The 11,843-nt window shown below is 47.3% G+C and overlaps 1 protein-coding gene across 1 annotated transcript; it reads right to left on the bottom strand.

Annotated features, from left to right (window-relative positions):
• Nucleotides 1-7,548: 7,548 nt before the first annotated feature.
• Nucleotides 7,549-10,704, bottom strand: LOC136472544 (lysine histidine transporter 1-like). The gene is made up of 7 exons (XM_066470241.1): nt 10,512-10,704; nt 10,270-10,433; nt 8,849-9,626; nt 8,612-8,717; nt 8,395-8,486; nt 8,221-8,289; nt 7,549-8,131 (listed from the first exon to the last, which is right to left on the bottom strand). The coding sequence occupies exons 1-7, from the start codon at nt 10,584-10,586 to the stop codon at nt 8,033-8,035; spliced, it is 1,383 nt and encodes a 460-aa protein (XP_066326338.1). The 5' UTR covers nt 10,587-10,704; the 3' UTR covers nt 7,549-8,032.
• Between the last annotated feature and the right edge of the window lie 1,139 nt (nt 10,705-11,843).

Genomic DNA, 11,843 nt, shown 5'->3' with positions numbered 1-11,843 from the left:
TCTATACATTTGGCTACATCGGACACATCAGGAAGATGAAGCCGATCCTCACCAAACTAGAGGATAGGAGCACACCGATGGTGCTCCTCGGCTACAAGGAAGGTACCAAGGCAAATGGTTCTACGACCCATGTAGAGGCAAGGTGGTTGTTTCATGTGACGTCGTGTTCGATGAGAAGACGGCCTAGGACTAGGACAGTCTAGGCACATGGGAAGCTGGCGGCGTCACCAACACCTTCGTCGTTGAGCACTTGGTCATCCACGTTGGTAGAGACGCTAGAGAGGAAGTGGCGACCACTCTAGCAATAGAGCCAAGCACTCCTAGGGTGGTGTCGAGCACTCCGAGAGGGGTGCCGAGCACTCTAGGAGTGGTGCCGAGCGGTCCTATAGTGGTGCCGACCACTCTAGGACGGGTGTCGAATGCTCCCGTAGCGGTGCCGAGAGGTCTTACAGTGGTGCTGACCACTCCAAGACTGGTGCTGAGCACTCCTACAGTGGTGCCAACCACTCTAGGAGTGGTGACGAGTGGACCGGGAGTAGTGCCGAGCACTGTAGCCGAGGTGCCGAGCACTCTAGGTGCTGTGCCGACCACTCCGGCAGAACAGGGGACTCCATCGATGCTGATCGAGTTCGCCTCACCTCCAAGCAACATCACTGAGTTCATGGATGCCTTCCACGATGGTGAGGAGGTGCGGTTCCATAGGTTGGACGACATCATCGGTGGCATAGGGTCCTCGGGCCTGGTGGGTCGGCTGCTCAATGACCTAGAGCTGCTTCTCGTCAGGGCAGAGGAACCACCCACATTCGCGCTGGACGAGCATGATGTAAATTGGCGACGAACGATGCTGGAGGAGATGAAGGCGATCGAGGAAAATGAGACTTGGGAGCTCATCAATCCACCTCCAGGATGCCATCTGATCGGCTTGAAGTGGGTGCACAAGGTCAAGCGGGACGAGCGCGGCGCCATTGTCAAGCATAAGGCGCGCCTCATCGCTTGAGGCTTTGTCCAGCGCGAAAGGAAGTCTTTGCGCTGGTAGCGTGCATGGAGTCTATCCGACTGTTGCTGGCTTTGGTAGCAGCGAAGGACTGGCGCGTGCGGAGGACATCGACAGCTTCAAGCGTGAGATGGCAGCTCGTTTTCAAATGAGCGATCTCGGTGCGCTCTCCTACTACCTCGGCATCGAGGTGAGATAGGAGAAGGAGGCGCTCACGTTTGGTTAGAGCGCTACACCTCGAAGCTGTTGGAGCGGAGCGGCATGGCTGAGTGCAAGCCGTGCATGACTTCGATGGAGGAGCTGCTGAAGCTGATGAAGGCCAGTACCACGGCGAGGGTAGATGCAACACTCTACTGGAGCATCATCGACGGTCTGCGCTACCTAGTTCACACTAGGCCGAACATTGCGTTCGTCGTGGGCTACGTCAGCCGCTTTATAGAGGATCCTCGAGAGGATCACTGGGCCGTAGTGAATCGGCTACTGCGCTACGTCTAGGGGACGGTGGATTAGGGGATCGTCTTCCCCAAGACCGACGGAAATGAGCTGCAGCTCACTGTGTTCAGCGATACAGACATGGCGGGGGACATCGACGGACGACAGAGCACCTCTGGCGTGCTCGTCTTTCTCGGATCGGCTCTAATCTCATGGTTGTCGCTGAAACAAAAGGTGGTGGCACTGTCCACGTGCGAGGCAGAGTACGTGGCGGCGACCACAGTGGTGTGCCAAGCTATGTGGCTACACCGGCTACTGGGCAAGCTGATCGGTGTGGAAACAAAAGGTGGTGGCACTGTCCACGTGCGAGGCAGAGTACGTGACGACGACCACAGCGGTGTGCCAAGCTATGTGGCTACGCCGGCTACTGGGCAAGCTGATCGGTGTGGAAGCTCACCCACCAGCACTGATGGTGGACAACCAGCCCGCCATCGCCCTCGCGAAGAATCCGGTTCTCCATGATCGGAGCAAGCACATAGACATCAAGTTCCACTTCCTTAGGGATTGTGTCGATGGAGGGCAGATCGTCATCGAGTTCGTCGAAACTGGTCGGCAACTCGCGGACGTCCTCACCAAGCCGTTTGGCCGTCTTTGGTTCACGGAGCTGAAGAAGATGATTGGCATGGTGGTGGTTCTAGGGTTAGCAGCAGGATTTGGGAAAGAATTATAAAGTAATTTGCTTCTCTCCCTGTGCGAACGCTCGGCAGGGGCAGGCGCCGAAAGGGCTCCCGGTTGCTGCACTGTAGCCATGGCAGGGACAGACGCCGAAAGGCTCCCCTGCCGAGCGTTCGCACAGTGAGAGCAGCATATTACTTTATAATTTGTGACAGCAGGGCTGACTTTGGCATCTGTCCCTGCTGTGGCTACAGTGTGGCAGGGGAGCCTTTCGGTGCCTACCTCTGCCGCGGCTACAGTGCAGCAGCAAGGAGCCCTTTCGACGTTTGGCGCTGCAGCGCGTTCGCACAGGGAGAATAGCAAATTATTTTACACGGGCACCCATTTGGATGTAACAATAGGTTCGTAGGCTCTGCTGAGTATTTGGTTAATCATAGCAGACAAGACAGTGTACCTCTCTAGTTCGTTTTATCTTCTTTTCTTCCACAATATTCTGTGAAAAGGATATTTATAACAATAACCAAAATTTGAGATGTCTTCCTGCAATCTACTCTAGATATTTTGGCGAATTGAGGGCGCTTTTTCTTGTACATAGAAAAAAATCTAGACATATATATAGTGTGTGTTTGTGTAATAAGCTGGTGGACGCACCATGGCCGGCGGTCGTTGCATCTCCATGCCCGGCGGACTGGCGTGCCTCATCTTGGCGGCGACGATAGACGTGGACGCCACGGATCGGAGCCTTGAGGCTTCAGCCAGCAATGGGGAGAGAGATCGGAGCAGAAGGAGCCAGCGGAGACGACTTGGAAGTCTTCTTTGTTTATACTAAATAGAAGTGCAATTGAAGGCGAGGTGTGACAGCAGGCGACTCCAGCTCAGCTGATCACCATCCGATGGCTAGGGTGAGAGCGGCCATGGCTATCATGTGCTCACTTTCTCATTTGTTTTCAATCTAGGTAGTCTGTTTCTGTACAGCTAACTTACTTAAATTACATGCATGTAACTATGAATAATATTTATAAACATGACAAGAATTTGTCTGCGCCTCAGGGATCTGGTAAGACGTATACGTCCCGTTGCATAATATTGTACCATGAAAACTGAAGTCAGACATGTCTTATTCATGAATTATTGCGTACTAACGCCCAATCATGCATACTAGTTGCTCAAATCGACCTGCTGTCTTATTGCAAATCGCCCCAATTTACTTCTTCAATCTTGTATTTTAGCTCGTCGTTTAGTATAATCGAAGGAGTTCCGGTCAGAGGAATCTAGCTATATATGGCTGGGTGATGAACGAACGAACGAACTAGTGACAGATACAGTACTCTGTTTACCAGACGTACGATGGCATGTCGGGTTGCATGCGAGGAGACTTCCGACTGCAGACAGGTTGTGATGCTCATGGCGACTTTGACTTGCTCTAAACCATAGACTAAAAAGTTCCATCTCTGTTGGTGGCGCCTCTACCCACCTCTATTTTTCGGGTTCCCTAGTTTTCTCCATGCATGTTTGCAGTGTTCTTGTTATGGACATGGACCTCGTCTTTTCTTAACAAAATATGTACATGCAACACATACACCCTTTTTTAGAAACAAACGAAGAAAATTCAAATGGCCAATCATGCATATATATATATATATATATATATATATATATATATATATATATATATATATATATATATAGCTATCTGTTGGGAAATATGGGCTTGGCCCAATAGAAATTCGGAAAATTTTCTTGAAGAAATTTCAAAAGCTCATTCATGTGAGCAAAGAGTGGAAGTTGGGAACCTTTAGTCCCACCTTGCTTGTGGAAGTAAAGGTAGTCGTGCTTAAATATGGAAGTTCTCTCCACTACCTCAAGTCTAGTGTGAGGAGAAAGGAAGTCCACACATGCCCGCTCACTCATCGGGCTAGGCAAAGGGCACTAGTGCTCGGCATTTGCGTGAATGCTGAGGGTACGGTTCACTCTTCCGCTAATTGTGGGTTGCCCTTTGAAGGAAATCATGGTTCATTTCAATATATGCTTCACATCATAATAGTTAAATTTACCAAGTGGATTTGTGGGTTGCCCTTTGAAGGAAATCATGGTTAGGGTACGGTTCACTCTTCTGCTAATTGTGGGTTGCCCTTTGAAGGAAATCATGGTTCATTTCAATATATGCTTCACATCATAAGAGTTAAATTTACCAAGTGGATGTCAAGAGTGCATTTTTAAATGACACCATCAATGAAGAAGTCTATGTATGAGAAACATACATGTTTGAGGACCCTAGATATCTTAACCATGTTTATATATGTTGTACAAGGCTCTCTACGGGCTCAAGCAAGAACCTCGGGCTTGGTACGAGTGGCAATGGGACTTCCTATTCATACAAGGGTTCAAGATTTGGATGGTATACACCACATTGTTCACTAAAGTCATCAATGGGGATTTGTTTGTTTACCAAATTTATGTTGATGATGTTATCTTTGGCTCAACTAGTGATGACTTTTGCAAGGGATTCGGGGATATGATGACCAAGGTATTCAAGATGTCCATGATCGGTGAGTTGAACTTCTTCCTAAATTTTGAAGTCAAACATTTAGAGGAGAGGACATTCATTCCTCGGTTTTGAAACTCCAGCTTGACTTACCGACTTGTTGCTATTGTTACTGGAGTACACCATATGATCGGACGGAGGACTGTGTGACCTCGGCGGGTCGCTCAGTGGGCTAAGCAAGACTGTGTGACTAGTGGACCAAGTTTTTTAGTGCACTGTATGATTCGGCAGGACAATGTGACCCATCGACATACCATATGATGGGGAATATTCTATTATATTCCTAACTAGCCGTTAGAAGAATCAACCAGCACAACACACCACCATATATGATCCAACAATTTTCAATAGCTAACAACCTCTTCACCCTCTATATAAGTGCTACCCCAATCTCATTTTGAGTTTCTCTTCTACCCCACATATGCCAACACTTACAGGAGAAGATTGTGAACATTGGAGAGCCACCCAAGCCAAGAAGTGAGATATGAGTGTTAGTGTTGAGTGCTACCGGTATTCTTTGCTTGGGTTTCTTGAGTTGAAGATTGAAGACATGTTATTCTTGGTGTTTGCCAACACCTAGACAGCCGGGTGGAGGACTTGGTGACCTTACTCGGTGGAGCTATTGTGAGGAGGCTCCAAAAGCTTAACATGGTCTTGAAACCCACCATGCCAGAGTGGCAAATGACTATTCACTAGTGGAGGGGAGCTTAACCAAGTCTTTGTGACTTAGGTGCTCCAACGTGGAGTAGGGGGTTGTGGTAACAATCCGAGACCATGGGAGAAAAATTTTGGTTGCCTCTTTACCTTTCTTACTCTAGCTTTTGTGTACAAGTTCTGTTGCATAACAACTAGGATTGTTTTGTAAGCGTGCTTAGCATAGAGTCACTTCTTGTAGTTAAGGACATATTTCTTAGGCCCCATTTGGAGATCCTTATAATTGAAATCCATTCTAATAATCATAATTTAGGCACACATCAATTAAACTAATACGGTTCGATGCGGAATATATTTCTATACTACCGTTGGCCATGAGGGAGATACTTATGTGCTGCATTTCTGCTGTATTGGAGCCAGCTTAAGAGTGTGATATAAGTTACAGAGTAGAAGCATAGCATGGTGATTTATAGAATCAATTTCCATCTCCCACCCTATGAATTTAAGATAGGCTTATATCTAAACTTTGGAAAGTTGTGGAATGTTAAATTCCAAACCAAATAGCATAGTCCAGTAAGTAGATTTGAATTCCTCCAAATGAAGGGATCCAAACGGCTTCTTAGTGTGACCATGATCTTTACTACAGTAGTATATCTCATAGGTTATCTCAAAAAAGTCTATGCAAATCATGATAGACTTGGTTAGCATGCTCCTTTAGTTATTTTGTGAAGGACTTGTGTAGGTTGGTGGCCCTAAGAACTTTACAGTATGCTTTTATAGAAAGCTTAGGTGTCAAGGTGCTTTGAGGGTTTAGAAATTGCATAGGCTAAGATTGTTGCTTTATGATTTTTTAGAGCCCAATTCAACCTTCGCCTCTTGGGCCATTCTGTCCTTACACCCACCCAAGGCAATATATCATGAACCTTGAACCTTATTGCATAATGCTCTAATGCTCAAGTCCATGCATAGCAATAAGATTCCTCCCCTCTTTTCAAAATGAGAAAAACATGCACCAACATAACAATATATAAATAGGAACTGAGACAAAAAGGGCTCACATGAAGAAATTCATCCATCCAAGCCCTAGTTCATCTAATCCCTGTTACATCCCTTAATTCCTTTGGACCATAATACATTTATCAACCATACATCTAAATTGTAATAATGCATCCATATTCATCAAGGTTCATCAAGTAATGTGCATGTTTGTATAAGGGAAGGGAGGGCGAGCATGGGGTTAAGATTTACTATGTGCGTGGGATTAAGAAGAAGGAGGCCAATAGGAAGGAAGCCATCATGGATGAGGGGTTCCCAGAGAGGTGGAGGCTTTGCGTGGATTTGGAGATCACTAGGAAGGAGGAACCTGCCAGAGAGAAGGACATCACAGGGAGAAGTCTGAGGTCTATCTAGATGTTGCTAAGCAGGACATCATTGAAGAGGAGACTAGCACTTGGATGAGGAGGATGCTCACAAGTGGAAGAAGAGGAGGCCCATGTGTGATGAAGGAGGAGGCTTGCACGAAGGTATGATCGAATGGTGAGGACATGTGCAAGACTAGAAACCAGGCCGTGGTAGGTGTTCATGATTTAGCCATCCAAAAATGAAAGGGGCGAGAGGGGATAAGTTTCTCAAAATACTTGATACAGTGTGAAAAATGGTAGGCCTAGACCAAAATCTACCACCTTCCATCTGGTAACAAGTGATGAGAGTAAATCAAGTCTTGTTACTTTTGGGTATCCCACGAAGACCTATCACTAGTTTGTGTAGTAATGGGTGTTATTATAGTGTGTCACTTTTCAAACGTAAAAGCGACACCCTTTTCTCCAGCTTGACCCAAAGTTTCGTAAAAGTGACACACCTTGTTTCCCCTCCACTAAAGAGTCATTAGTGATGTGCCTTAGGGGGCCATCACCTTTACCCTCATCACTAATGTGTGATTTCATGTAGTGAAGGTGTTGATTCTCACCCGGTGCTCAAGAGGTGATCAGTAGTCGTGGATCAATGGCGGTAGCCGATTTAGGTGGAGAATAGAGGGCAGGAGTGGAGAGGATAGGAGAGAGGATGGTACGGGCCGGGTCGGCTTGACAACTGACAACTCGGTGCAGAGGGTGAGTGCCTATTATTTGCGGCTCTTAGAGGCAAAAGAGGTAGAGGTTTTAGACTGGCCTAAGGTGAGCCTGAAGTACAACTCATGATCATCAATGTAGTTTCCTGGTTAATTGAGTGAAAATGAGGGGAAACTCTCCCCGAATTGCTCGGAAAAAATTTCAACAAATACAAAGCACCATTTCCATTATCCAAAAAAAAAATACAAAGCACCACGCTTCCATCTTCACTTTTAGACATACACAAAAGCTAACGTTCCCCTGAATATAAAGAAGTATGAAGCAAAACAACATATACATGTATATGATCCACTCAAAGCAAAGTCCTAGGTTAGGACATGACTAAGGAAAGCTGACATGTCAGGAACATTCATCAACTGGAACAAGTTTTAAGTTCTGTATACCATGATGGCATTCCCTTTTTGGCACGGCAAAGAACTCGCACTAGACGTTATAATCGGTTGCCGATTAGAGCATCTGATGCGAGCTTTTTGTCGTGCCAAACAAGAAGTTCGGAATCTCGTGGTACAAAATCCAAAATCTGTTCAGCTGATGATGTGGCCTGAGACTTGTCAGGGTAATTTGGTTAAACTAGGGGTTTGCATTGTGTTGGACAATCATGCATGTTTACTGGTAGAAATGGTATGTCTTGGCGCTAATAATGATATTCCGGAGTCCTCCAATCGGCGCTAGTACCATCAGAAGCAATCCAAGAATAATGCAGATCTGAAGAATAGGGGAGAGCACAAGTAAGTTAGACGACAACAGGTTAAGCTCAGATAAGATAGGCTGGATTATTGTTGGTTAGTTCTTACCCAGTTGGCGAACCATGAGAGGCTGAACCTTTTGGGCTTGTAGATTGCGAGCCACATGATGCAGGGAAGCTGGCAGGAAAAAAACACAAGATTTGGTCAGCTCTCATGTTGTCATGTTACATTCTGAAACCCAAAACACGTACAATTGGGTAGTCGCAATCGACAGGAACTTACGAAATAAGTTGTCGGTGCGAACGCGAATCCACCAAAGAAACTGAGCAACCCATCGAAAAAGGGGAAGGTGATGGCTATGAACATTGTGAACGCTGCACAGATGTGACATCTCGTCAGTTTTATTCCTTGAGGATGAGACTGTGAGAAGCTCATTTGGTTAGCACAGTCGGCCTTCAGAGTTTAGACTGAAAAAGTAGTGTTCAGACAAAGGCATTACCAACATAAACAGTACGGGCAATCAGACGGAGCATCAGGCCTGGAGGGAACCGCAGCTTCTTCACCAGCACTGTCTCCATCATGTCGAACACCGGCATCGCATAAATCTGTGCAGCCATCAATCATTCAGTTCAGAGATGGTGCAGTACTGAGTTCCATCATCTTCCATGTATACAACTATACATGCTTGACTTGGAAGTTGGAAGTTGGAAGACATATATGTATGTACAATATGTACCTGGTAGCTGCCAATGACATGGATGACGACCATCAGGTTGGCGAGGGCGATGAGCCACTTGGGCCTGGAGAGCGTGACGAGGATGTCGCTGTCAACAGTTTTGCCAAAGGCCCAGTAACCGACGAATGAGACAGGGAAGTAGCACAGCGCGACGACGATGTAGGCGACGACGACGCCCTTCCACATCGGCTTCTTGGACGGCTTCTCCGGCGTCGACGGGATAGTGGCCTGGATCTCCAGCACCACGTTGTGCCCGGCGTAGGCGAACGCCACGGTCCCTAGCGCTCCCAAGAAGCCGAACACCTTCCCTGGCGTCGTCGTCGCCCGCAACCCGTAGTCCACGTCCGCCACCTTCCCCTTGTCCACCGACGCGCCCCACGCGATGGTGGAATAGCTGAGCGACATGACGGCGGCGGCGAGGGACACGCCGGAGATGGAGTCGAAGTTGGGGAGCTGGGAGAGCACGAAGTGGACGGAGGCGAAGATCATGATGAAGTAGGTGAGCTTGAGCTGCTTGCAGCTCTCGCAGACCGTGTCGTGGAACTTCTTCAGCGAGGTGCCTCCGGTGACCATGTAGACGATGTTGACGCCCACCTCGACGACGAGCTGCTGCGGCACGACGATCCAGAGGCCCAGCCGCTCGCCGAACGCGTGCTGCCCGAGCTCGTGGTACCGGTCGAACCGCTTGCCGGGGACCATCTCGTGCATCTCCACCATCTGCCACAGCGTGTACAGCGTGATGATCCATGACAAGACCATAATCGTGACGCCAGCGCCCCTGCAATTGACAGGAATATATAACAAAATTATACATATAGGACGTTGGTTGGTTATTCATTCATGACAAGTACACAGATGACTGATATGTTCAGCTTCAGCGAGCATAGGATTCGAACAGAATGGGCCGAAACTCCGGCGAATTTTGTCCGTTATTTCGGTGAGGCCAAAAATGACGTCATGCATAGCACAAAAACTCAGCCCAATTTGAAATTTCAATCTAACCGGCCCAAAGCCCGAATGACCACAAATCGTCCTGTCTGTATAAAAGGGAAAATCAATCTAGTCTAGTCTATCAATTAGTATCTTCTTTTTACGTCTCGGTACAAAATTTCAGTCCAATTTCATAACAAAATTGAGAATATTTTGACTAGTCAACACATAGGGAACCCAGTGTGGAACTTCCAAAATGGATATATTCGGGTAAGAGGCATGGAGAACGTTAATTATGCAATACAGTAGTCTGTCCGTCCAAAAAAAAATACAACTATATTATTACTTATATTGTATATCAGAAATGTTATTACTTTATATATAACTTTGGTCAAACTTTCAGTTGATTGACTTGCTGAAAAGTGAGGACTGCAAAAAAAATTTGAGCTGAGGGAATACTAGCTAGATTGATAATTGACAAGTGTACATACCAGCCGAGCTCGGACATGGCGTAGGGAAGGCCGAGCACGCCGGCGCCGACCATGGCGGTGACGTTGTGGAAGGCGGAGTACCACCACTTGGCGTTCCTCGACGCGTTGATGGGAAGCCAGTTGTCGATCGCTGCCTTCTCCTCGGTGCTCCTGCCGCCATCGTCCTGCGATCGAGTCGTTGCCATTAGCCGCTGGCGCCAAGCTGCATGCATGGTGATGGAATTGGTGACGGGCAAACGTACCCTGGCGGGAGAATTAGAATCGTTGGCAGGCGGCCCTTGCTGCTGCATCTCCATGGACGGCTGGACTGCCGCCATCACGCACGCACGATGGGATGGATGCTGCCAAAGATGAGAGAGAGCAATGGAGATTGGAGAGCGAGCGACAGGGAGGATATGGAAAGATAGGACCGGAGCTCGTCTCTTCTTTATACAACACAACGCATGGCTCCTCCAGCAGGTAACTGGCGTCGTGTCTCATCGATCGATCCGGGCCATCCGATCTATCTATCCATCTGAAAGCAGGAGAAGAAATTCGCTTCCTCGCTGCTGTCACTGTCAGTGTCAGTGTGTGCACTCGACTGGTCAAACCCTCACGTTGCACTCTCTGATCGATAACGTACGTGGTGGACTTTCATGCGTCGATCGTCTAATTCTCGGTCAACACAAAAATACGCGCTAATATGCACGCATGTGTCATCGTTCTAGACGTACGTACTCGTCAAGGAGTGTGCGGCCATGCGCCGTGTGTCGATCAAATTTCCTCGTTGAAAAACTTACAACCACCACAGATCCTGTGGAACAGTTGAAGTGTCGTCGTTGATGCTGAAAGCGATCGACTTGGTTTTACTATCGGCAGGTTTCCGGCTGGACGAAACGTGTCGACGGAAATTGTAGACAATTATTAAGTCTCTGCCCTGCCTGCCTTGGTTGCTTACACATGGATCGTCGACTTCAAGTGTTCTGGTCTAGCTGGTCTCTGCGACTTGGGCCGGGCGAGCTATACATACACACGGACGACGATATATAGCCAACTGATACAGCGTATTAGCGTGTGTTTCTCTTCTCCCCCACATTTTCGCGTCGGGGACACGGATCTTTTTGTTTAAATATCTGTGAACACTACAGGTTCCGTATGGTATGATGATTGCGTTCGATTTTCTACTGATTTTTTTGTTTAAATATCTGTGAACACTACAGGTTTTTTATATCAAAATGTGCAGCTGCTTCGGACTTTTCTTCTCCTGGAATTGCTACGGTGCTTCCAAAAAGAATTCCACCACCCGTGAAACTGGCCAAACAAGCTGCTGACAAAACGTGAGGATATAAATTGATACTGAGACTGAACACACGCAAACAAGATGTACTAATCACTATGTAAGAACATATAGCTAAATAGTGACGAACCTTAGTGCACGTCAGCAGTGACCGGTCAAATATGACGGTTGTTCGTGATCCTTGCAGCCTGTTCGGAAGGCCGTATCGTATCGTGGATTATTTACTGCTGCCTGGTTTGGTGTGAGAGAAAAACACGGTTCCCGACTGGAAATTGGTAGGAAATCGGATCATCCAGCT

Source organism: Miscanthus floridulus, chromosome 8 (assembly GCF_019320115.1).
Source record: "Miscanthus floridulus cultivar M001 chromosome 8, ASM1932011v1, whole genome shotgun sequence".
In the NCBI taxonomy this organism is placed as follows: Eukaryota; Viridiplantae; Streptophyta; class Magnoliopsida; order Poales; family Poaceae; genus Miscanthus; species Miscanthus floridulus.
The sequence above is the reverse complement of the archived record's forward strand: the minus strand, read 5'-3'. Positions and strand labels throughout refer to the sequence as shown.

Bases quoted from the DNA above. Each gene is read 5' to 3' on its own strand.
- LOC136472544 (XM_066470241.1), bottom strand. From the start codon at position 10,586: ATGGCGGCAGTCCAGCCGTCCATGGAGATGCAGCAGCAAGGGCCGCCT. The intron at 8,718-8,848 runs GTACATATTGTA...ATGGCTGCACAG, and splicing joins ATGTCATTGGCAGCTACCAG to ATTTATGCGATGCCGGTGTT. The intron at 8,487-8,611 runs GTAATGCCTTTG...ACATCTGTGCAG, and splicing joins TGCCCGTACTGTTTATGTTG to CGTTCACAATGTTCATAGCC.